This window comes from Gracilinanus agilis, chromosome 4 (assembly GCF_016433145.1).
Source record: "Gracilinanus agilis isolate LMUSP501 chromosome 4, AgileGrace, whole genome shotgun sequence".
In the NCBI taxonomy this organism is placed as follows: domain Eukaryota; kingdom Metazoa; phylum Chordata; class Mammalia; order Didelphimorphia; family Didelphidae; genus Gracilinanus; species Gracilinanus agilis.
Genome location: NC_058133.1, coordinates 468031233 through 468058297, shown reverse-complemented (window position 1 = coordinate 468058297; position 27065 = coordinate 468031233). Strand labels below are relative to the sequence as shown.

General features: G+C 39.4%; 1 protein-coding gene across 1 annotated transcript in view; it reads right to left on the bottom strand.

Moving 5' to 3' along the window:
• Positions 1-2548: 2548 nt before the first annotated feature.
• Positions 2549-27065, bottom strand: part of ATP1A1 (ATPase Na+/K+ transporting subunit alpha 1) — a 36207-nt gene continuing 11690 nt past the window's right edge. The window contains exons 2-23 of the mRNA XM_044672420.1: positions 25698-25802; positions 24774-24833; positions 22622-22825; positions 21207-21320; positions 20581-20715; positions 19643-19760; positions 18302-18570; positions 17685-17883; positions 16782-16891; positions 15568-15702; positions 14636-14828; positions 12940-13115; positions 11720-11856; positions 9849-9999; positions 8867-9035; positions 8570-8724; positions 7877-8000; positions 6238-6383; positions 5982-6112; positions 5395-5496; positions 3713-3804; positions 2549-2886 (exon numbers count right to left, since the gene is read on the bottom strand). Coding sequence (XP_044528355.1) covers positions 2858-2886; positions 3713-3804; positions 5395-5496; positions 5982-6112; positions 6238-6383; positions 7877-8000; positions 8570-8724; positions 8867-9035; positions 9849-9999; positions 11720-11856; positions 12940-13115; positions 14636-14828; positions 15568-15702; positions 16782-16891; positions 17685-17883; positions 18302-18570; positions 19643-19760; positions 20581-20715; positions 21207-21320; positions 22622-22825; positions 24774-24833; positions 25698-25802 — 3054 coding nt within the window. The 3' untranslated portion in view covers positions 2549-2857. The remainder of the gene's footprint in view (positions 2887-3712; positions 3805-5394; positions 5497-5981; positions 6113-6237; positions 6384-7876; positions 8001-8569; positions 8725-8866; positions 9036-9848; positions 10000-11719; positions 11857-12939; positions 13116-14635; positions 14829-15567; positions 15703-16781; positions 16892-17684; positions 17884-18301; positions 18571-19642; positions 19761-20580; positions 20716-21206; positions 21321-22621; positions 22826-24773; positions 24834-25697; positions 25803-27065) is intronic.

The window sequence follows — 27065 nt, the reverse complement described above, 5'->3', positions numbered from 1 at the left end:
GCTAGCTTCTTGGAGCCACCGGTGAGAGTTGAATGCCAAGGAGATACCAATGGTGAATGAGCAGCCCTAAAAAGGGCTCAGTAAGCCTTCACACCTCACATATTCCTCCAACATCCATACTCCCCTGTATATATTTTACACTTCTGTAAAAGCTACCTATGACAAGAAAACAATTTTCTAAATCCAAGTCTCTGAAAAAAATACCTTAAACCTAAGAACTGGGTCCAGCCTCATTATTCAGTCATACTTTTTTGGGTCTTTGAGCATAAGATCTGGTTCCATGAAATTTATTATCACTTTCTGGACACATACTTGTCCCTTTTTAAGATTTTTTTAAAAATGTGCAAACCGAATTCATTTCTTCCTCATTCCCACCTCAATCTTACTTCTTTAAACTCTTGATTATAGCCCACCAATAACCCAAAAAACCTTAAGAGTTGTCTTTTTTCTTCCTCTATATACCCAGCAGTCACTGCAAATCAATAAATACCCTGCTACTCTTATCTTCAGAAATTTCTTCATAACTACCCCTTTACAAGAAATATAATCTCTTCTTTGAAGGGGACAGCTGTTCCAGTTAGGAAGCTTAAATTTTGTTGCATTTTTCCTTCTATTTCAATGATAGAAGGAAATCTCATCAATGAAGAGTAGACAACTTTATCATTTGAGAGATTAAATATTTTGCCCAGGGTGACTTTGCTAGCATATGCCAGTGGCAGAGCTTGGACCCCAAAGTCTGGCCATTTTCATTCATATTCTACAAGTCCACCAAATACACATTCATTCCTGGAACATACACAGTTCCCTATTATTTTGATATCTTTTCTCACACAGCTATCTATACCAGGAATCAGAGCTTCTCTCTATTCCTTATCCAGCTGTTAAATGTCCCAGCTTTTCCATCATTGACCTTGTTGTTGTTTAGTCCCATTCTACTCTTGTGACTTTTTGAGAGATTTTCTTGGCAAAGAACTGAAATTCTGTTCACCGCTCAAGTCTCAGCACTGCTTTTCCCATCATCCATTCTTGCCCTAGTGGGGAAGAGATTACTCTTCCCAGACCCTTCCCATTTCCCATTTCCTTTTAGGTGGTACAATGAATAGAATGCTAAGTCTGGAGTTAGAAGATTTGAGTTTAACATGCCTAGAGTCAGGAATCAAGAATATTGGTTTATTCCAACTGGAAAATCTGGAATACCATCTTCTAATGTGCTTACTCTAAGTGGGTCTTGGTGCCAAGGTCATACATTCTGAAGGGGTTCTTCTCCTGGGCATCAAGGAAGATGATGTTTCCTAATGATTTCAGTGAAGTTTCTATCAGAAGTTGCTTACGTAATCTGGTCAAGTGTGTTGCTAAACAGACATTGGTGACGTAAGAGTCACATATAGAAATAGAAACTAGACATATATATATTAGAACTAGTTCTAGGATTTGTTACACTGCCTCAGCACATGGTAGGTTTTCTAAGGGTTTAGTGATTGTGAAAAAAGCAAATAAAAATAAAAATCTTGGGAATTGAATAAAAAGCCCTATGGGATTTGGAGAAAAGTCAGTAACGCAGTAGATATTCCAGTTTATTCTAATTTTGAAACCACTTTTGCAAACTTCCTTTTGGAGCTACTTGAGCAGCATACTAAGTAGGAACTTCAATGCTCTAGGATTGGATAGATTTAAAGGAAGCAAATGGTCTCATAGCTCTAACTATAGAAACATCTGAAAATGGGGTTAAATAAATTCATCTAAGACAAAGTAAGCCAACTACAAATCGTATGTGTTTGTACTGTTGTGAGGAAGATTATTTAGTTATTAGCTTAACATTAGTATTAGACCTAGCAGGAAGGGCTGGAGAATTCCAAATGGAATGGGGAAGCAGAAAGTGTGTTTCCTAGGGTCAAGCTGCAACTGACCCTAGGAGATACCAGTTTACCAGAGATCCTGTGGAAAGACCCTACTTGTGGGAGATTTTGGTAGAGACCGCTAATCCCAACCTGAGTTGCAGGTCAACTTCGGGCTGGGTCAGCTCCCAGAATCTACCCACCTGGAAGAGTACAGCAGGCGGTCCTGGAGGAGCAGAAACACCACTGTAGTGAGGCTGGTCACTACTGTGAGGACATCCACTTCAGCCTTTGCTAGTCTCTGGGTCCTGTCTTGCTTAGGTCTCAATTAGTATAGATAAGTCCCTTCCCTGACCCTGGACTTGCCCTTAGTCTGAAGAGTGTAGCTACCCCTATTCCCATCCTTTATCTTAGTTGTCCCTGATTTAAAGTGTTATATAAAACTCTTGCCTGTACTTGCTGGTTTCTATAGCCTAGTCTAGATACTGCAGAGTGGCAGTTGGGCTTAACTGCCACTTAAGTAATAGGTACCTCCTTAGCTGTTAAAACTAGTCTCCCTATTTTGTTTGGTCCCTCCTTCTGTCACTCCTGTCACCCTCATACCCTTCTGGACCCACATTTTAATATTTAAGTCTATTTCCCTGGTTTTCCCCTAACAGTACCAAAACCAGGTATCCCTACCCCCTTTCCCCTAAAAAAAGACACAGGGATAATTCAGTTATAATCCATCTTTATTGTAAAAATCCAGATATAAAATTTATTCTTTCAGTCTTTCCGGTTTTTCCTTTTTTACAAAAACAAAAAGGCACATAAAAACCTTCCCATAGACGGATGTATACAGGCAGCCCTATCCCCCCTCCCCCCCATATCTACATGCTTCATTCCGGGACTCCTTTCTTTCCCCACATGCTTCTGTTCTTTCCTACCAGGGTAAAATTCTGAATTCCAAGACTGAATTACACAAAGAGGTGGTGATGGATGCAGAATATGTGGAATGGTCCACGACGTGCAGTACAGGGAGACTAGTAGTAGGTTTCTTTCTCCACCCAGCCTAGGAAGTACAAGAACAAAGGGACACAGACACAACCACGAACACACAACACAATGGGGAGGGAGGAAAAGGGAAGAAAAATCAACATGTTAAATATTGAATTTATAATTCTTAAGTGAAAACAAACCCTAAGAGTAGCCGAATAGGATTCTCTCAGCATAAGGAACAATTAAGAATTTATATAATTTATAATTCTTAAGTGAAAACAAACCGAAAAAGTAGCCAATGAAGATGATCAAAATAAGGAATAATTTATATAATTCTTAAGTGAAAATAAATCCAAAGAGTAGTCAGTCAGGATTCTCAACAAAAGGAATAATTTACATATTTATATAATTTGTAATTCTTAATGAAAACAAACAAAAAGAATATCAGTGAGGATAATCAGCATAAAGAATGAATAAGCAAACTAAGCTTCAGAGATGGGAGTCTCCCCCGACTACAATTCTCAGTACAATCTATTTAAATCTCACAGTCAAATTTTATTTCAAAATAATGAACTCTCTCTGGTAACAGAGTATAAGCTGAGTAGATAATTGTGAGTTCTGACAGCTATCAAATTCTGGCTTGTAGCTATTTTGCATTTCAAAGACAGTGAATGCTATGGGCTTCTTAACATTCCCAGCCATGATAAAGATGCTTAACAATTCAGTGGAGCTCTCTGCTCCCTCACTCATTCTGAAGAATTGGAGCCTACTCCTACTAATCAAGCCCAAATGGTTAGGATTCACAGGTCCTTATGTCGAGAGATTACAGATCTTTTCAAGGCAAACCCCAAATGGCACCCCACTTGCCTCCCACTTCCCAGTCATAATAATGTCCTTACCACCAGGGCTCCTTCTGATGATAAGCTTTCTGACTTCATCATACACGAAGATAAGGAGAGAGTAAGGGAAGGCACAGAACCACCAGGTTGGTCTAAAAAACAGAATCAAATAGTCAGTCATGCATGCTCCTGGCTACTGAGAGAGGAAGTTAGTAGGAGAAAAGTCATGTGTTTCGGAAAAGAAATGATGAAATAATGCTTCCTCATAAGGACACCCTAACCGCACTCCTGGATACACAAAGAGTCACAAGAAAAGAAAAACTAATGGAAATAAGCAGCCATATGATTCAAGCCTAAAATGATTTAAAAGGAAATCAGGTCACAGGATTTATCTAGCCCTTTTGGGCATATTCTTCACAATGATTTCTCAATGAGATTTAAGCATATTTTCTGTTGCTAATTTTATGGTGCTTTCATTATATTTTTAGAAAACTGAACAATTACTCGCTTCATCTGCTGGCCTTCTGAACTTAAGAACGGTTGGCTCTGTGGCCCAAGTCAACCCCAGCCATGGAAGCTTTGAGGGAAATAAAGAGTGCCCAGTGATAGGCTTCCTTTTTATGGGTATCTTCAGGATTTAGAAGAACATTCGACAGTTAATAAATGTTTAGGGACTGACTGATTAAATAGGCTCCGTGAATATGGAGATGCTAAAATCCACAGGAGATATTTGATATGGGGAAACTGGGGTACAGTGCTCTCCAACTCATCACAGTGGAGACCCCTACATCAAACCCAGACCTGGCTCCAGCATGTGGACAGGTCCTCTACACTGCCTATGTGAGAGGGATCAGCATTCTTAACTAAAGGTTGAGGAAAGGTTTCCCCTGAATAGAATTCTGTCTCCAGATTTAGAGGAACGTCATTCTTACTTTCGTCTATACAGATCCTAGAGGAGGTAATCCATAAATAAATGTTGGAAAAGTATACATAGTGGTGATGAAGCAATCCCCCAACATCATCTCAGGACAGATGACATTAATATGGTCAATTTGCACAGTGCCTTCTTTTTCTCTCCTCTTTTTCTCCCCTTCTCCTTTCTTTCCTTCCTTTTAATCTCTCTCTCACACGTACCCTCCCCCTCCCCCCCACTTAACCTCCACTGCCTAGTTCTTACCTCTCCTTCTGCCTTGGAACTGATATCTAATAGCAATTCTAAGACAGAAGGTAAGGATTAAAAAAAAGGAAAGCAAGCAGATTGCAATGATACTTTTAGCAGTCCTCAGTGACGTCCTTCCCCAACACCACTTCTCCAATAATTGCATTTGGTTGACTGATAACCTAGATGTACCTCTATTTGGGTCAAAGATAAAAAATGTATCAGTTTAGAGAACTTCTGGTTTGATGGTAGTCCCATTTTGGGGGTTGGGGTGCTAAAATGGAGTTCTGCTTCTACTGCCCAGGGAATATGAGTCTTTTAGTCTTGTGCAATCAGTCATGGCTTCTAGGTGAGAAAGCCTCAGAGATAAGTTTATTTGCTGTCTAGGTTAAACCCCAAAACAATAAAAGTTTAGTTGAAACCATATCAGCCTCTGAGCTGGTAGTTCTATTCCCAGACAACTATCATGTACCTGAAAAAAACTTCCAGAGCTTCTGAAAGCCTAAAAAGAGATTCATATGGGGGAAAAAACTAAATCTCAAAGCATAATTTTTGTAGATATCTACCGAGTTGAGGAACTTACTTGAGGGGATACATCCTTAGGGCAACACCCATTCCAGGACAGTAAGAAAGGAAGGCAGCGAGGGCAGTTTCTTCAAACAGACCAAATATTAAGATCTTGTTCCTAAAGATAGATAGAATTTTTAAAAAAGTTGAATGGAAATGGGGGACAATGACGATTTTTAATCCCCAAATATCCTGCTTTCCCTCAATGACTTTAGTGCCTTTCTATACTTGTTATTCATTTCAATAAGGCATCTTTAGAAAGTAACTCAAAAATGATAGGTTCCCCACCATTCCTCATCATAAAAACAAGGAGTCATGATGGAAGACTGGACATGAATGATCAGGCAGTCTACAACTGTCTCCTGCCAGGAGAATGTTCAAAACCACACCAGTGATCTCTCAAGTGTCCAGAGGGTGGACTGTGCCAAGCTATTCCATCAAACTTTTAAGATGTGTGACATTTGAGGAGGGAGGAAGAGGACCCAACGATCACAAAGAAAGCTCTCTATTCCAATGTACCCAGGAGATGACTCAGAAGCCCGTGTTGGTGCCTTAGACCAGATCCTGCCTTTCAGCCAGGATCTGTTAACAAGTATTACTTACTTCATTCCTTGCTGGAAGACTGAATTCCTTCTGGTTTTACAAATGACCAAATCAGCCCACTGCACCACCACAATACTGACAAAGAAGGCTGTGTGGCAAGTAAACTCCACTATTTTCCTCTGTTCATAGGTCTAAAAGAGAGGGGAGGTGACATGGTTAATTTTTTTCTTTTTCACTGCTTTCCTAACCTAAGCCCCCTTTTCCTTCCCTACCCTCCTTCCTGAATCTCAGAAAAAATATCCAAGGGAGGTCTTACCCACTGCTGACCATAGCTGTCTTCAACATCATTCACCCATCGATCATCCCAATCCACTCGGATCCCTAACAGACCCGAGGGCAAGAAACCATTCTCTGCCAGAATCACAAAATATGTAAAGAAGCCTCCAAGAGCTTGGATCATACCTGAGAAAGGAGAAAACAGTATTTTTTCCCCTTCATTTATTCTTCAGAAGAGTATCAGTGTTTTTACATAGAGGCTACTAATTATATGATCTCCATAGTGGCCTTGAGAGATGCGAAAGGTGGGAATTATCGAGATATGGAAATAAAGTCCCAAGATTCTCTAAGCAGCTCAAACTCAAGATTCTTCTTAGGCCCATGCTTTAACTAAAAATTAATTAAATAGCTCCCATCTGGACAGCTGGTTCACTATTTTTTTTTCACTACACCAAAATGCCATTCTAGATAAATCTATTTTCAGATGATGACACAGCCACTTGACTTGCCCACTAATATGAAAACTGGTACTTCAACTCTAATCAAAAACCCATGGTCAAGAATTGTTGAGAATTGTGCCCTTCCCCCCCTGCCCCCCAAAGGAAGGAGCATTCCTAGATGATTTCATAGAAACAAACTTATACTCTCTAGGCTCTTTCCTCTTCTGAAAACCGAGGTGGGGGAGGTATTATATGAACTGATCTTTCCATGCTCTAACATCTCTTCAACACTCCTAAAGCAGGCTATTGATCAACCTCCTTGCTTGAGAATGCTTGCCCTCCTCAGCTAGGTTCTCCTGGCTTCCCTAGCTTCCTTGAAGTTCCAGATAAAATCCCGTATTTTACAAGAAGCCTTTTCCAGATCCCCTTTAATGAAAGTGCCTTCCCTCTGTTGCTTTCCAATCCTGGAATTGCACCTTGTTTATACAGTTATTTTCATTTCTTCCCCCTTCAGAAGATGAATTTTCTTGAGAACAGACTGCCTTTTGCCTATCTCTAATGCTTAATGAACTGTAATTGAATAATATTCTACTAGGAGTTGATTACATATGAGTTGTCACCATAAGTATTACCTCATATTTTTGAGTTTATGAAAAGCTAATAAAAAAGAAAGGAGAAAGAGAGAGAGAGAGAGAGAGAGAGAGAGAGAGAGAGAGAGAGAGAGAGAGAGAGAGAGCGCTTCCTTTCTTTAGTTGTTACTAGTAGAGGATTTTCATCTCTCAGAAAAGAAATGATCATTTCTCACAGTTTGACCAACCAAATTCTCCAGCCTTGGAAACTAATCTCTCTCTCACATTCATTGCAAGCCTAAATTTCAATTCAAACTAAAAGTTGTTATTTGAAGTTTGCTCCTCTGGTTATAAGGAGAAGAGGTTAGGAAGAGGTTAGATTGTCTACAACTGAAAAAGGCATGATCTTACCTCAGGAAAATAAATACCAAATGAGAGTTAAAAATCAATCCCTTCCCCCAAAGAGACTTGGCAAGAATTAGCCTATTAATCTTGAGCCATTTTGAGATAAAGAGAAGAGATCCTATAAGGCTTTATTAATTAGATTTTTAAAAGCTTTTTTTAAGTCTACCTAGGACAAACACCCAGAGACTCTGAAAGTCTTGGTTCAAAGCCAATCTATCTCATTCTCTCTAAGAACTGTGAGCAAAGAGAAGGTGCCGCTGCTTACCAATCTGTCCATACGCCATGCTAATCAGTCGCTCATTCACCAGTTTGTCAGTTTTTGGATTTCTGGGCTGTCTCTTCATGATGTCACTCTCAGCTTGCTCATAAGCCAGGGAAATGGCCGGTACCTGGGAAAGACGGAAGATTTTCGTGACTACAATCGAGACAGGTATGGGGCATGGCAAAGAGGCACTCTTATCTTTTTGTCAAAGTTTGAAAGGGTATGGTAACCTCACTGTCCCAATCTGGTTTAAGTTATTCCAAGAATGAGATGATGTTTTGGGGTTTGGTTACCTGATACATAGATTGTAAGGGGGAGAGACGTCCTGCTTAATAAAAAGCTGTCATTGATAAAAGGGGAAGGGAAACCTTCATAACACAAAGTATTTCTTCTGTTGTGCTCTCCTGGGATGCAAGTATTTGAAATATCTGCTCAGCTAAAAATAGAAATGGAGTAGATGACCTCTAAGGTCCTTTCCAACCAGGATTCTATGAAAAATAAGAAGGGAGATTACTGAGGAACCCAGCTTATGGGACAAAGCGCATTCTTTTCCCTATGGAGGAGGCTAGGAAGATAATCTGGACATTTATTTCTCTGCAGTGGATTTGAGGACAACACCAGCACACCCCATGATGTAATACCCATCAGGGAGCAAAAATGTTTTGCTACTGCTTGAAAGATGTCACCTGAACTCACCATGTCAGTGCCCAAGTCAATGCAGAGGATGGTGACAGTTCCCAAAGGCAGAGGGATGTTTGCAATGATAAAGATGAGGAAAGGGGTGATTTCTGGAATGTTACTGGTCAGTGTGTATGCAATGGATTTTTTCAGGTTGTCAAAGATCAGTCGACCTAGAAATAGTAAGAAGATTATTCATTGTAAAGCTGCATCATTAACAAAAAAGCACAAAACATAAGCATTAAAAAGTAAAATATTTTTTTTTGATGAAGGAAAGTTAACAGCAAATGCCAGTTCATGAAGATTTTCTCTTACCTTCTTCGACGCCAGTCACAATAGAGGCAAAGTTATCATCCAGGAGGATCATGTCAGCTGCCTGCTTGGACACATCAGAGCCAGAAATGCCCATCGCGACCCCAATGTCTGCTTTCTTAAGGGCAGGAGAATCGTTCACACCATCCCCAGTCACAGCTACAATAGCACCCTATCGAGAGAGCAAAGGAGACTATTAAGGGAAGGGCATACTTCAACACCTTTCTTGGTCTTGCCTACATATTGGGGGTGGATTATCAAAATTAGTCTTTGGCATTCTCAATGCGTCTACACTACAATGTAGTATGGGTTTCTAGGTCACTTCCATATCAATTTTCTTTGCTGTTTTTTTTTTAAAAACCTGTACCTTCTGCCTTAGAATTGATACTAAGTATTGGTTTCAAGGCAAAAGAGCTCTGTAATCAGGGTGAAGGGACTTGTCCAGGGTCACATAGCTAGGAAATGTCTGAGGCCAGACATGAACCCAAGACCTGGCTCTCTTATCTTACAATTGAGTCATCTAGCTGTCCCCTCCTTTATATCAATTTTTAAAGGGGACAAATTCTGCCAAGCAAAAGCCAATTCCAGTCCAGATATCCTTATTGGGTCTAGAACTGAACAAGGCTGCTTTCTCTACCTCTCTATGACAGTGGTTTTGAAATCAATAAATCAGAAGCATCCCAGGTTCATTGACATGGAGCTGGAAGGAACTCTTAGGTCATCTAGTTGGTTAAATAAGCCCTTTCTTGAGAAAAGGCATCACTCTGCCTCCTACTAGGCTGGGATTCCAGATAATGATTCCAGTCTAGGAACCTGCTGCTGCTGACAATGCAAAGTTTGACTTCCACAGGTAGTAAAGCTCGATATTCTGCTTCCTCTTGGGAAAAGCTCCTGAAAGGCTGTTGTGAATGACAGCAAGCCACAGGGAACCTCCTGCTCCCTTCCTTCCCCCTCCCTCCCTTCTGTAAGGTTTCTGCTCGCTGACCTGTCTCTGGCAACCTTCCACAATAATGAGCTTCTGCTGAGGAGAGGTTCTGGCAAAGACGATCTCAGTGTGATGCTTCAGGATGTCATCCAGCTGTTCAGAAGTCATGTCCTTCAGATCGCTGCCATGGACCACACAGGCTTTGGCATCTCTAGAATTTCAAACAAAACAGGTACTTAAGTTCTCTTTGCCTCACTTTCTCCATCTGTAAAATGAGGATAATACCTATACACACACAAATACAACCCCTCCTCATATATATTTGTTGTCTATACATGTATCTATAACCCAAACACATATATTTGTGTTTATATACAACAAAATCGTGTTTTGTTAACCCCCAAAACTTCCCAGAAGTATTCACTATTTTTGCTAATTATTAAGTCACTTGCATAGCATGCCCCAGCCCTGAATGATGTAGGTAAAAGCAAATTTCACTATCCCATTCTTAAATTTTCCACAGCTATTATGCAGACAACCACCACAGCTAATGCTTATTCAGCTCTGGAGAAATGATGTAAGAAGCAGTTCATGAGATTCAGATCAGATAGAGGGAAAAGGACATCTTGATCAAAGAAAGATGCTAAGCAAGGGAGACTGAGGCCATCGTCCCCTTTCCTGCTTCTGGAGTTTTCAAACTGAAGTTTCTTAGTTACGTGACATAACTTAACTTTGGTCATGGCAAGCGAGGAGGTAGCCTGAGAAATGAAAGTCAAGCTAAATCATTATCTAGGGCTAAATGGTTGAAAGAAAGTTTCTTTCTGAAGAATTAAGGATGACATGGATAGTATCACGGAAAAGATGTTGGAGAAGGAGCCAGGAAATTTTGGGTTTCAGTAACGTTGGCATGCATGGGGCCTTCTCTGGTTAATTTGACTCTGGGCAAATCCCATCCTTCTTTTACCTATAAAATGAGGGGGATGTTAAGTTTTCTTCAGCCATGAAAAAAATGGGGCAATTAAGAAATAAGTGCCTTGTCCAGAGTCATACAGACAGCATCAGTAAGAGATCATAGAGCATATGTCTCCTTGATTCTGAAGCCAGCTCTCTTATTATTTTGCCATATTGGTTACCTGAATAATTTCAGGGGGAAAAATATTTTTAGGAAAAAACTTTACCTTCCATCTTAGTATCAATACTATATATTGGTTCCAAGGCAGAAAAATGGTAAGGGCTAGGTAATGGGGGTCAAATGACTTGTCTAGGGTCACATAGCTAAAGTGTCTGGATTTGAATCTCTGGACCTGGATCTCAATTCACTCTTGCCCCCCAAAATTATTTTTTTATGGCTTAAGTTATGGACAACCGCTTCAGTTTTATACTTCCTTATTGCTGTGGAGTGGTAGTTTTTCTTAATTTTATTGGCATCTTTAAATAATGCGGGGACTACTTCAAAAATACTTCTAGAAAGGCAATTTGCTTGCCTGGCTCTAGGTGCTAGCAATTATCAATTTCCTATGAACTGGCTTAGCTAGTAATTCCCATGTCACCTAGACAAGTTAGCAGCCCCTTCAGGACGATGATGTCCTGCATTTCTCTCTGTCTATATCTGAACTTCTTTTGGGGAACTGCTCCAAAACCAAGAGTTCTCTTTCTTCCTTGGAATGTTGGGGGCACTACAATCTTACAATACACACTAAACTTCCTCCCTGAAATCAGTTCTCTCATCTAGACTTCCTAAATGGCTAAATGGTCTATCGATGTTGCTCACTCAGAATAGAGGCATCTCCTGACATTGTTCAGTTTATGCTGCCTGAAGGCTTGGGACCAAAAAGAAAAAGAGACAAACTAGAGATCTACTGACTCTGATTTCACAAAATATGCAGGCTGAGCCAAAGCTGGTCCAGGCAAAAAAGAGCTTCTGGAGTTACCTGGCATTCACTTGGCTCACAGGAATGTTAAGGCGGGCAGCGATGTCTTCTACGGTCTCATTGCCTTCTGAGATGATGCCTACGCCTTTTGCAATAGCTTTAGCTGTGATTGGATGGTCCCCAGTGACCATGATCACCTGGTAAGAGAAACGAGGAAAAAATGTATTTCTTATAGCTGTCAAGAGAACCAACGATAGAAAAAGAGCTGCCTACATATGTGTGTGGAAGGCAAAAAAGGGCAATAGTAATTTTGCAAAAATTTGTAATAGCAGTAAGTATTTTTCTAATGAAAAAGCACTTTGTTCCCAAGAGAGAGGTTTGCCTGAGAGGACAGAAGGCTTGCTGGCCTTGGGAGTCAGGCAGACGAGGGTTGAGTCCAACCTTACAAATATACTAGCTGTGAGACTAGGCAAATAAATCATGGAGGCTCTCAGTGCCTCAGATTACCTTCTAAGTCACAACGAATTGTTTATTAGGGGAGGGAGGCTGGGAGAAAACAAAAGGGTTATTTAAGTAGGGGGCCACAGTTAACATTATTAAAAGAGAAATTTCCTCAATTAAAAAGTATGAACTAAAACAGAACCATTGACCCAAAGTATCAGACAAAAACACCTGGCTCTATAGAATGGCAATAACAAATTTAAATTAGAACAAATGGATGACACACTATGGGTAGTAAAACCAAACCAGTCCAAATTAAAAGCAAGAGATTAAAAGGTTCAACGTTTGTGTATTTATAGGAAGAAGCATTCCCCATTTTCCCACAATCATCAACCATAGTGAAAGTTTACTGGGGATGAGAGAAAGAGAAGGTTTATCACCGAAATGTGCAATCAAGCAATGGGCACATCATAGCCCATTAACACAATTAGAATATATATTGCATGTTTTATTAATTAATCCTCCTTTTAATTAAGTGGGAAGAAAAGGCGTAATGCAGAAATTGGAGACTTAGGCTGACCCCAGCTATGTAAAAGCACATTTCTCTTAACCAAAATAAAATTTCATCGAGTTTTTGCTACATTCTTTACCCTCCCAAGACTAGGAAAATAGTGGAGCATCTGCCTTTGCAGCAAAATGGTCAAAGTTTTGTGGATACTAGGAACACAGAATAGTAACTGTAACCCATTCCTAAAACATGGAACCTAATTGCACCCCCCCCACCCCCACTTAGTAGATCCAGGGGTGAGGTGGGGGGCAGAGAACTTGTGGGAAAATACCTTAATTCCAGCACTTCTGCACTTGCCCACAGCATCAGGGACAGCAGCCCGGGGAGGATCAATCATGGAGATGAGCCCAACAAAACAGAGATTATCCACAGGGAAGTTCACTTCATCTGTATCAAACTGGAAACCTTCAGGGAACTGTTCATCAGGGAGGAAGAGGTGACAAAAGCCTGTGTGGAAAAACAAGAGGCAACTGAAGAAGCTCACAGATGCCAAGGAGTCTCAGCATCACTTAAGAATACAAAATTGTACCAATGGAAGGAATCCCAGGTGAGGCAAGTCTACAATTTTACTGGAAACACAAATTATTTCCTCCCCTATGACACTTCTGATTGGGTAGTTTTTTAATGTAAAACAAGAAGCTGGACTAGATAATCTCTAAAGTTTTGGATTCCATGAGAAGACAGAGAGAGAGGTGGGGTATAGAGCTAGGTGACCTGTAGGGTTCAAATCTGGCCTCAGACACTTTCTAGCTGTGTGACCCTGGGCAAGTCACTTACTTAATCCCAATTGTCTAAGCCCTTATCATCACTCAATACTTAGTACTGATTCTAAAATAGAAGGTAGTTTTTAAAAAAAAGTCTAATGTGGGGATTTTAAACTTTTTTTTTGGCCATGGACTTCTGCCAGTTTGATGAAGCATGTGTCCTACCGCCCTTTTCAGAATGCTTTTAAATGCACAGAACAAAATATTTTTATTCTTGGGGTTAAGTAAGTGGTTCAATGATTTGAGAGCCAGACCCAGAGATGGGAGATCCTGGGTTCAAGTCTAACTTCAGACACTTCCTAGCTCTGTAATCCTGGACAAGTCACTTAACCTCATTGCCTAGCCTTCACCATTCTTCTGCCTTAGAATCATTATACAGTATTGTATATTTTTTTTGGAATGAGAAATCCTGACTATTTTATTTCTAGAATAAAGCCTGAGCTACATAAATATATACAAAGCAAAATCACAACATATACTCAAGATCTTTTAGCCTTCCGAAATCTGTATTCTATTTCTTGAAAGATTTGGTGAATGCTAGAGTAGCCCAGAAGCATTAAGAAGAGAAGAGAGTGAGGAGGAATGAAAGATGGAACAAAGAAAAGAGCAGGGTAAGCTGGAAGGTAAGGCTTAAAAAAATACAATTTATTTTCTCTGATCACACATTCATGCACAGATGAGGCAACAGATTAGGAAAAAGTCATTCAGGATAGATAATGCACAGATAACTGACTCCAGAATGCCAAAGAAGGGATGCTTAGGGAAGAACTATTTTGTCTATATCCATTAGGAAAGAATTTTTTTGAATGGGTTTAAAACGGGAACTTGTGAAATTTATTTTAGATAAAAAGGAAGATGACCCTTGCCAAGAGAAGCTGTGATATCCATCTAGTGGGGAACCACTGGGATTTTCTTGATAAGGAATGATAAGAAAAGCCCATTCATTGGGCCAGAACATTGCAACAAGTATAACTTCCAACCAGATCCTGAACCTCTGAGAAAAAGCACTTTCCCATGGACTGTCAAAATCAAAATGATGTCCAGATAGATAGGATTGTGTTAGAGCCCAGGGATAAAGCAATTAGGACTTTTCCATGGACTACCCTAATCAAAATGGTACCCAGATAGACAGGATTGTGCTAGAGTCCAGGGATGAGTCCCTCTCCTTCCTTTCTACCCTTGAGCACTGCCCCATCCCTTTACCTAGGACTCTTTCTCCCAGGCCTCCCAGCTCCAGGTAAGCATTCTGAAAGGCATCTTTCAATTCTTCATCCAGTTGCTGTTCTTTGCCATGGATCAGAATGGAGCTGCAGCGATCCAGGATTCTCTCGGGAGCGCCCTTCATCACCAACAGATGTCGGGGTTCAGATGTGTTTGGGTTCTTATGGATGGACAACTGAAAGAGAGTGGGCAATGTGCAAGTTCAGCTGGATGCACCATGGAGTAGAGGCCAGAGAAAGCCAGGAAGTCCTGGTTTCAAGTCTCACTTGCATTTCTGACATCCTGAATGTGGGATTTTAGATAAATCAAATCACTTCACTTGAGTGTGCTAACCAATGCAGCAGGTACTGACCTGTTGGTAAAGGGAATCAATCAAAGAGATCATGGTTATCTAACCCAAGTTAGATATAGGATCTCTTAGGAGGTGGAGAGGAAATTCTACACAAGCCGTAGTCAAGGATTTACTATCAAGGCGGAAGGTGGCATGACATCACCATATAACACAGATATTTTAACTTGGAGACCAGAGATGAATTAATCCAAAGTGAGTCCTCCATGAACGGGGTGGGGAAGTCAAACAAGTATGGTTTATAGATGTGTTATAAACTTTTAATATATATATAATAGACCTGATAAAACTGCTGAAAAGCAAGACTTAATAACAAAACTCACTTATTCAACATCTAAAAGGAAACATTAACATAGTAATTTTTTGATTAAAATTCAAAACTATTATATACATAGTTTAGCAATGCCTTGCATTTTGGTTCAGGGTAAGCATGAATGCTTGAGAATGCAGTGACAGAACTATAACTTGCTTTTTAAAGGGCATTTTACTCTGACAAAGTAGAAATGGAAAAATGTTTCTTTTCCCTCATCCCCATGCCGACCCACACAAAGAAATCTTATTTAACCTGGTACTTGTTGGTGGAGTTGAAGGGTATCTCTACAATTTTGGCATATCTATCTCTCATTTCCTTGACAGAACCACAGCATAATTCAATGCATTTTAAGAGGGCTGATTCAGAAGCATCTCCGGCAACTGCCCGCTGCAAACAAAAGACATTATCTGTTAATGACATGAAAAGTTTTTAGCATTGTGCAAGACAGCCTTGAGAAATGAGATAAATAACTTCACAGACACATTACTGATTATATTATATTTCAGTGTGCCGAGGGAAATGAAAACAGCAAGAAGAAATGTGAGTAGTCACAAAAAAAAGAGAAGGATGGGTGGGCAGAAAATGGGGAGACCATCTCTGTGGTGGCAGCAGCCTGCCATTGCTGTAGCTTGAGCTATTCTTTGTTCAAAAGCCATCAGGGTTAGCTAGGGGGAACCTCAAGAAATTAAGTCTCTTTCTCACTCCATCTTTAATGTACTCTATATTCTAGCTATAGATCTGCAACTGTTCCACCACACTGGGAAAGAGATTCATGTGTTGGCCTATATTCCACTCCAATTTACCTGGACAATTTTTATAATGCTCTGAAGGTTAGGTAAGCAATCAAGAGTTCAAGGGCAAACCAAAGGACCTTGTTATTCAAGCATTATCTTAATCATGCAAACTGGTCCAGGCTTGAAGGCTCCAAGCCAAAAGAACACAACCAAAAAAGGCCCTGTGGCCATGCCACCATTTAAATTCAAGTCTAAGATTTCAGATTATTACCAAAGACATTAAAAGTCATGCTTATGTGAGCATGCTGAGAACATTCTGATTTGACTAGGAGGTTTCTGAGTCAGAAATTTGAAACAATAGGATCATCTAATAAAAGAAACCTTTAGTTACTAAAACAAGGTCAACCTGTGCTGTTTTCACTATTTGCCAACTCCTCGGATGCACAAACACCGCCATGTGTGATCCAGACAGTAGATCAACCATCAAACTTTTCTTGGCTCTCAATGCTGGAGGGCAGAAAATTCTTTCCACAATAGGGGTGTCCTATTGGATCTCCTAACATTCCACCAATTAAGGTCTTTGAGCAATGTAGGATTAAGTAGCTAAATCTGAGACATTTAAAGAATATCCAGATAGTACTTCTCTGACCCTCCTCTACCCCCATGGACTTCCCAAATAAATTTGTTGCTTCAGGTTATAGTATTGTGGTATGCTGGAGTCTGATGACTTACCTTCAGAATGGGTAGGTTTTCCTGATTAGCCTGAAACACAGCCCGGTTGCAAAGACCTGCAATTCTGGACAGAGCAAGCCAAGTAGCTGAAGACTTATCAAAAGAAACACCTGGGGGAGAAAGACACAGAGATACTGCATGTTTAAAAATTCAGTTATCCAGAGAAAGAACTTTTGGAGCCAGATGGAAGTGGATCAAAGCAAATCTTTCACATCAGTGTATATTTATGATTTTATTTGGGAGTTTTGGTTTTGTATAACTGTGCTCTTACAATAATGACCAATGTGATAAAAAAATAAAAAATTTTCAAGTCATTTCAATGAACCTTTATTAAAAAAAAAAAAGAAAAATTCCGGTACTCTTCTAAAATAAGGTACTCTACCTCTTGGGACATGGAGTATTGCTTATATTGACATTTAGTCTGTTTTTCTTGGGTTAAAAAGGAGGATTATTTGCTGGGGTTGAGTGGGCTGTGAGTAGGTTTGTATACACAGGATACTCAGAAATAATTGGGGTAAAAACCAAAAAAGCATAAAGATAAGTTACTTTTCTAGTTAGATCCTTTTGAAAAGTCTCCAAAGCCCATCTGGAATAATCCATCCTATTTCTGTGACATCAGTCTAATTTCAGTTGATCCACCTGGAATAATCCATCCTATTTCTGAATTACTCATGACACTAGTCTTAATTTCAGGAAACTCTAGAGAAAGTTATATTTCAATTGACACACTAGAATCTGAAATGGACAATAAAAACCAACACTGACATTAGCTTTGGGCAACTTTATTTTAAAAGAAAATGCATATGTATGTACCTATGTATCCTAGTTGAATATGGCTTACAAAAGTAGCCAGAGCAATTTAGAGCTCATTGACGATAGATAGACAGAATGACTTTCTCTTACCGCTCTGGTTCTCTGTAGTATCAGCTTCGTGGATTTGATTGTCAAACCACATGTGAGCAACGGTCATCCGATTCTGAGTCAGGGTTCCAGTTTTATCAGAGCAGATGGTGGATGTGGAGCCCAATGTTTCCACAGCTTCCAAGTTCTTTACCAGACAGTTCTTCCGTGCCATACGTTTGGCAGTCAGAGTCAGACATACCTAAAGAGATATTCCAAAGAAAATGTTTTTGGCTTAATGAACTTGCCCAAGATCTGGCTTGACTTCTCTGGATTTCAGCTTCCTTATCTAAAGAAATGTCTTTCAGGTTCTATACCTTTCCTCAAAAATAACCATTATAATCAACCAATAAGTTTTCAAACCAACATAAATCATTAATTCCATTTTTTTGGGGGGTGGAAGAAACCACATCCCTTTCCCATGCCTTAATTTATTTTTTATGTAGGAATATTAAGGATTAATAACCATCTTTAATATCTTAGAAAGGCATTAGAACGCAAAATGACAAGATACACATAACAGGCAAGAGCTGCTCTTTTTAAGGGCAATTAAGTAAAAACACGATTCTTACACAAAAATCACAATTTTGGTTTTGTACATCCCTCTCAATCCTTCTTACCGTGACAGTGGCCAGCAAACCCTCTGGCACGTTGGCGACAATGATACCAATGAGGAAAATAACAGCCTCCAGCCAAGTATATTCAAGTATCAGAGAAAGGATAAAGAAGGTAACTCCCAGGAACACAGCCACACCAGTGATAAGATGGATGAAATGCTCAATTTCTGCTGCAATTGGAGTCTGGCCACCTTCTAGTCCAGATGCGAGTGTAGCAATCCGTCCCATTACAGTCCGATCCCCAGTGTACACAACAATGCCTCGGGCAGTGCCTTAGAAAGGAAACATTTTATGTCAATTTGTATGTACTATATAGAATACAAGTCTTCTGACCAATACAGGTAGCTGTGCCTGAAATCTTCAGCACAATGCAAATAAAATAAACTTCATGGAACCTTTGGTCAATCTGTGGATAAAAACTTCCTTCCCATGAAAAGTCAACATCTAATCTAGTTTAGGGGCTCTTAATTTTTGTGTCATGAATCCTCTTTTCAGAATCATGTTTGTTGCCATATCCACTAATTTAAGAAAATGCAAAATTTCATTAGGTCTGCAAAAATGAAGTTTTAATCCTTGCCTCTCTTCCCCACTATACAAATGCCTAAACCCCTTAAAATTGATTCATGGGTCCATTCCAGATGAGATCTAGACTACTCGCTCAAATTTTTTTTATCATAGGATCCTTTCTGCTCTTAAAAATTAGAGGAGTCCAAAGAGTTTTTTGTTTGTGCAGGTTTTGTCTATTTAGTGTCTGTAGCTAGATCTTTATGGTCATAAAGGCCTGCATTGTTCACTTAAAAAAAAAACAAAAAACCCTTACCTTCCACCTTACCTTCCATCTTAGTATCAATATTGTATATTGGTTCTAAGGCAGAAGAATGGTAAGGGCTAGGAAATGGGGATCAATACAGCTAGGATGTATCTAAGACCAGATCTGAACCTAGGACCTCCTGCCTCTAGGACACCTCAATGTCCCCTGCACCTCAGAGAAAATAAAGAGTGGGGGGGAAAAAGGAGGAAAAGCCTATTTTTATTGTCTATTATTATGCAAGCAGTTTTGATCTCATGGACCCTCTGAAATAGTCTTACGTCCCCAGGCCACTATGAGAACTGCTGATTTGGTGACCAAAACCAGAATCCAGTGGGTAAAATTGGAAAAGTGAACTGGATTAAGAAAACTGGCCACTTGGCCTAACATCATAAACTAGATATGGATAGTTAACAGTAACTAATAGATGTAAGACTACAGTAACTCTGGCTTGTCATCATGAACCAAGTCAAGAGAAACCTTACACTATATGCTGAATGTACATAATATTTACAATACTTTCAAAAATGATCTACCTTCCACACAGTTGGTAGAAAAAAAGGCAATGTTCCTTGTTTCCAGCGGGTTTTCATTAGTGAAATCAGGAGACCTGGTTTGAGGTTCAGATTCACCAGTAAGTGAAGAATTGTCTACCTGTATGAATGAAAGAGCAAAACCAATTTTTTGATGCAGTAGCAATAAATACAGATCTCTTAAGATTCTTTTAGTCCATTAGCCTTTATCATTTATAAACTGGTGAGAAACTCAATGAGAAATCAAGCCTAAATTAACCTTTATCATGTATAAATTGGTGGGAAATTCAATGTGAAATTGTGTATGTGAAATACATCTTAAAAAAACTAAAAAACTAAAGTGGTCAGAGTATGAAAATCTAAGAGATAGCCTGCCAGATCGTCTGCCTACCTAAGCAGAGAAATGGAAATTAGTGGCTCTGTGGAAACAAAATTTTCAGAGAAGCAATGACCAGAGATTTTGCCAAAAATTTGGCCCCTCTGAGGTGTTCTTTTTCCCCCCTCTAAGATCATATGTGTTTGCCCCTAATAGGAAATCCAGAAATTTTCTATCGAGATAGATTATGGGACACAGCTAGGTGCCTCATGAGGTAAATAGAGCCAGGCCTAGCGATGGGGGTTTGGGGAATGGGTAGAAGTCATTTAACCCCATTTGCCCAGCCCATACCACTCGATTGCCTTGGAACCCTCATCTAGTATTGATTCCAAGACAGAAGGTAAGAATTTAAAAAAAAAAGGACTATGGCTGCCATACAACTCCTTAAGCTTTCCATTACAGTAGGTAATTGTTTGCTAGGGGGAAGGGGATGGTCACAGGTAATTGTTTGCTAGGGGGAAGGGGATGGACAAAGGTCTCTTATTGCTGGTCTAATCAATAGAAACATGACATTGACTGCAGTGGGCAGGGGGAGGACAAGAAATATAACAAAAACTCAACCTACTTTACAACCATTTGCAGAAATGATTCGGAGATCAGCTGGGATTCGGTCACCTCCTTTGACTTCTACCAGATCTCCAACTACAACTTCTTCAGCATTTATGCTCATCTTTTCACCATTTCGAATCACAAGGGCTTGCTTTGGGAGGAAATAGTTTGCAGCATTAAATGTGGAAAAAACTCACTGGTTTAAAACTAGGATTATAAAGGCTGAATGAATCTAAAACTATCTTCTCCTATAATTTCTTACCTTAATGAGATCTGAAGAACATATACAACTGGCTAATTGTCTAAAAGATGTTTAATTGGTATTTTTTCCTGTCTCCCTCAAAAAGTTAAAAAAGTAATATATCTCTGTAGTAAAAGCTCAATAGTTTTACAAAGTGCTTTTCCACCTCATTGGTGAGTAGGGGAAGTGTTATCCATTTTTTTTATTAACAGGAAGCAGGTTAGCTAGCATCTCATTTTCCAATGTTAAAGAAAAACAGACCTGGTTTGAAAGAATCCATATCTCTGAATCAAGAATGCCTCAAAACACTCGAGAGAACCAGAATACCAAGCTAGTGAACATTCCTGAGGCTAGTCACAGCCCTGGGGGAGGGTTAAGAGATGAACATTTAAAGAATCTACCTGTGGAACCATGTTTTTGAAGGACTCCATGATCTTTGAACTCTTTGCTTCTTGGTAGTAGGAGAAGCAGCCAGTGATGATGACAACAGCAGACAACACCACACCGAGATAGAGCTGGAAGGGAATGAGCTAAGTGAGTGAAGGATGATCACTGACAAAGTATGTGGCAGCCTTCTGTTCAATTTACTGACAGTTACTAGGCGAAAGATGAAACTGGTAGTTAGTGGACAAAACATGAACTAGGGGAGTCTCAAGTTTAAGTTTTAAGAAAATGCATCTGATGGTTTCACTTAGCTATAAGCTTTGATTTCCCCTCTACATATATATGGTTTTTAGATGATCAAATTAACAAGAATGGGAGCTACTTCCTAGTTCTGTGACCCTGAAAAAGTCACTTAACCCCCAATGCCTAGCCCTTGCCACTCTTCTGTCTTAGAACAGATACTAAGATAGAAGGTATGATTTTTTTTGACAAAAAGAAAAAAAAAAAGAACGAAAGCTATTTGTCTTAGAGATTATCACTATCTGGCTTGATGTTCTGGGAAGTCACAAATGAGTAATGTTGGTAGAGTAGGTAGAGAATTGGATTTAAAGATGTAAAAGAAGCTCCTACCATTCTTCTGCCTTAGAACCAATACACAGTATTGATTCTACACAGTATTGATTCTAAGATGGAAGGTATAGGTTAAAAAAAAAAAAGACTTTAGAGTCAGAAGACCACTTCTCTAATACCTGCATGATTTTCTTGGTAAATGAACTAGTTTCTCTGAATCTTGATTTCATCCTGTGCAAAGTTGGACTAGAAAGATGATCTGAATTCTGTTCTAGAATTCTAGGAAACCCTCCATAGCTCGATTTCCTCTTCTATTTCTTAAAATGAGGGTCCTACTTCCCAACAGTCTATAGGGTTTGGGAAGAATGACTGCCTGTGAAATAGCTGAGGCTAAGTGAGATGGGGGCTACTATTCATAGACGCTTGATTGAGCATAGCTCTTCGACCTGGTCAGTGGCAAAGCATCAACACCGTTGGGGAGCGCATAGGCAAGGATGCCTGGTTCCAAAGTCATAGAAAGCTGAATGGCTGGTTCACAATGGCAAAGTACAGGGTGAGGTGGAACTCTGTCCGAGTGCTTTGCAGGATGGGGACGGAAGGGAGTTTATGAAGACAGTGATTAGAGGTAGAAGGCGAGAAGGAAAAGCTGAGGGGTCTGGCAGAGAGAGAATGAGAGAGAAAGAGAGCCCTGTAAAAAGAAAGACAGACAAGTTACTGACACTAGCTTTTCACAGAGATATATGTATCACTAATCGTGCTTGAAAATGAGAAGGGCCAGGGAAGGAAGGGAATAAAAGAAACAGACATGGATGGTGCCTGACATGGATCTGCTCACCCAACCCAGAAATGAAGGGGAACTCACGTTATCATTCTGAGGTTCGTCTTCCGTGGCAGCCTGGATACCGTATGCCAAGAAGCAAAGGACGGCTCCAATCCACAGCAGCATGGAGAAACCTCCGAAGAGTTGCCGACAGAACTTGATCCATTCCGGAGTGGTGGGGGGAGGCGTGAGGGCATTTGGGCCATCTCGGGCCAAGATTTCTGCAGCACGGGCACTTGTTAAACCCTGAGAAGATTGGAGACGGCACGTTTTAAGAGAGCCAAAAGAGTTAGAGGACTGAGGGTCATATTCTGCCTCTGCAGCCTACTACTTACTTGGGTCCTTGAGGCAAATTAACTGACCTATCTGGGGCTATTTCCTTTGAAAAATGAGTAGGTTGGGCTAGATAAATAACCACCACTTGACAGAGAGTGAATAGATTTAGGGTACAGAAAGAGACATCTAACTTATATGTATCATATATTAGTATAAAGCCAATGAGGGAATTTGTTCTTTTCTTATTTTCTATCAGGGGAGAGGAAATTTTTGCTAATTAAAAAAAATTTAATAGAAAATTGCTACATATGTGAAATACTATATGAGATGAGGGCATCATCTTGTTCATTTTACTTAATTATTTTACGTGGTCATAAGAGATCTATGGAAGGAAAACAATCTGAAAGCCCTCCTGGCTCTAGCACAAGGCTATGAACCTCAGGAGAAATGCTTGGGGAAACAACTCCATTGACAACCAATTCAATGGACATTGATTGACCAGTTCTTCAAGTAACCTCAGCACCAAGCCTTGAACCCTGATTACCTAAGACTAAACCAGCATGGCTCCTCATTGTCTACAAGGTCACTCAAGAACCACTCAGTATCCATATCCATAGGCTTCCGGAGCATAGAGCCCTCCCCGATTTCTCCTAGTCTAATTTGGAAACTTTTCAACTTCTTCCAGATCTTGGATGAGGGATCTCATACAAAGTTGCCTGGTTGTGAAAGGCTGTCCTTGAACCTGTTGGTAAGGATTTTTAAAAAAGGAAATCCCAGAGGACTAAGGAGGAAACATCTTGCCTAGTATCTGACAGAGAAGTGATAGATTTAGGGTATAGCATGAGACATTTGACTTATATAATATATTCTTGAATAAAGCCAACAAGGGAATTTGTTCTTTTGTGAAAAGCTGCCCTGGAATCTGTCAGTAAAGATTCTTTAAAAAGGAAAAATCCAAGAGAACTAAGGATGAAACATCCTTTCCACCACTTGACAGGTGATAGATTTAGGGTACAGAATGAGCCATCTAACTAATATATCATATATCAGTACAGAATGAGCCATCTAACTTACATATCATATATTAGTATAAAGCCAATGAGGGAATTTGTTCTTTTCTTATTTTCCATCAGGGGAGAGGAAATAAGATTTTTGCCAATTAAAAAAAATTTAATAGAAAATTGTTACATATGTGAAATATTATATGAGATGAAGGCATCATCTTGTTCATTTTACTTAATTATTTTACGTGGTCATAAGAGATCTATGGAAGGAGAATAATCTGTAGATGTAACATGGAAACAAAATATATCAAATAAAACTTTAAACAAAGAAAAATCATTGCTTCTGTTTCTTCCCTGAAACACCTAAATCTCCCACTCATATCAAAGTTAAGGAACCTTTCAAAAGTTTTTGGTCAGATTTTATCAGCTAATTTGAGCATATAAGCACCAACTAGGAAAGTCAATATTCTGCTATGGGAAGCAGAGCCATTTCCCAATATAATAACTGATGCTAAACACAGATCAAAGTAAAGACTCATTTCTTTTATGTGATTAGCTCATTTAAAGTTTCATTACTAGAGAAAAGATAGGGTGAGTGATTCAGATTTCCTATAAGAAAGAAATCAAGAAGACCTCTATTGAAAATCTGACTTAGACACTAGTTAGCTGTGTGACCACCCTTCCTTTCCCTTCCCTTAATTTCTCCAAAGTCACTTAGCCTGGCTGAACTTCAGTTTCCTCATTTACAAAATGCGAGTGATTGAATCATTGAGCTTTGGGGACATTTTTTATATTTTATTTGTATTTAATAAGTAAAAAAAAAATAAAACAAATGAAATTTGAAATGTTCAAATCTTTTGAAAAAAGAAAACTAAACCTATGAGAGCTCCGGCTCTTAAAAAAGCTGTACCTACCCGGCTCAAGTCTGTTCCATATTTCCGATGAAGCTCATCAAGGCTAAGTTTATGGTCATCCTGAAAATAAAAACAAAACGTCTAAGTAAATTCTGGAATGTGGGGTGATGGGGATGGGGGAATCACTACTCAAATCACTCCTTAGCTCAGCTAACAAAACTCTTCCTATCCATTTAAAGACTATTATGGCTTCATCATTTTCAATGAAAACAAGTCTACCATGTCAAACCGGACCTAGTAACTCTAAAGCCAACTTTAGACTGCAACTTTGCCACTGAATAATGCCGGTACTATGAAATACAGTCAAATAAAATACACTTTTATTTTTGAACTGATTCATTAATAACTGAAACTGGAATCATTCAGAAAAAAAGTCTCAGAAGTTTTCCCCAATAGGAGGTTCATAAGATTCTTACTTTATAATAAAGTCTGAGATCTTTCCAACCTTTAGAGAGGGAGAAGAACCCTAGACAGGGCAGCCCTCTAAAAGGTTTATTCAGTTAACCAAGAGAAAAGCTAAGTTGCAGTGTATTGACCAAAGCTTTCATTTCCACATTAAAAAACAATATCTTCCTTTCCTCTTCTACCAATATTCTTTCTGTCTTAATTTTAAGTCTGGAATATGACCTCTGAACTTAATGTCTCTCAAGGGTGTCTTTTTCCAAGTTTGAAAAGCCTGCAATTCTATTAGAATCACAGTTGGTAGGAATCTCAGAAACCATCTTAGCCAACCCACAATGAATGAAAACTTCCTAACAACATGCTCTGACAAAGTGGTACTCATCCATTTGCTGTGAATGCTCTACATTAACCAGTTTTACAGATAGATTTCAACTCTAGGAAAACTTAATTTTGAAATAAAATTTAGGCAATTTTTAAGGATGATTTTAAAAGCAGGAGCACACAATGTTCGAAGAATCTTACCATTGAAACTTCTTTCTTAAGTTCATCCATGTCCTTCTCTTTCTTGGCCTTTTTTTTATCCCCTTGCTCTGACACTGCCGCAGGCTCATATTTATCACGTCCGACCTATTTGGGAATAAGGGAGAGAGGGAGAAATTCTTTAATAAATTGGTCTTCTGGGCAGAGTCTAAAGGCATCTCAAACTGAGGATTTCAAAGGGACCAAGTTCTATAGCTTTTCCCAAGAGGCCCAGAGCAGCCACTGTGGTATGGTATAAAAACTAGGCTGAAATGGTCAGGAAATCTAAATTACAATCTTAACACAGAGTAGTGAGGCAAATTTACTTTGCTTCAGAGTTTGCTCATCCTGTCAAACACAAGAGTGGATAACAGAGTCTTGCTAAAATATCATCTACTGTGCTGTATGTGTAATCCAGTTTTCTTCTAATGATCCCCTTGTAAGGACTCTTTTGGAGACCTGGCAGATGTCTTTTTTCCTAGAGGTAAGAAATAAACTTGTAGAGGGGACAAGTGGGAAAACAGTAAAACCCACCCACCCTTTTTCAGTTGTTACTATTGTGGTTTCCAGTGGATGGGGCTCAGGAAAGAGGCAACATCCTCAGTATTCCCAGCTTCACTCTCCAATCTACCAATCTAAAGACTAAAAGACAGGTTGCCTGCTATTGCTTTCCTATTTAGAAGAAATGTACTGGAGTTAAAAAAAATTTTTTTAGCATTCATGAGAAAGTTTTTTTTTTTAAACTCTGAAAACAGACCTTTTTTTGAAGGATATTACGTCTTTTTCCCCCTCAAGAAAAAATTTGAAGCAGGTGGGGGAGAGGGGAGCTCCCCTGCCAATCTGCAGCATAAAATAAAACCTACTGAAAGGAATATGTTCATTGCAAATGTTTTGACATAAGCAGGATGTAGAAAAGTGTGTGCATTGTCACACAATTCACAAGTTCCACCTACACCACTTAAAAATGGCAACAATTTTTAAAAGATGTTGATTCTATAGTTTATATTTAGAAATCTTAACCCCGGCCCCTCTCCAATGGGATGTGTGTATGTCTTCAGGCAAAGCTAGAACCTTTAGGCTCAGCTCAAAATGGAGCCATTTGGGCCCAAAGAACATTAGGCAGAACCAAACCTCCTCCTCTGGGCCCAGGAAGTTCCTTGTCATTGCCCAGGGCAATGATGAGATCATTGAAATAAAGTTACAAATAAAGAAAATGGTCTAAACCAAACCAACCAACTCTTAAATTCCATATTTCCATCTGCACATAAATGGGCATCCATCTATCAAGTATGTGCTGAAGATCCAAAGACAAGAAAGAGAGAACCTGCCTGCCCTCAAAGAACTTATGCTTTACCGAGGGTGGGAAAAATA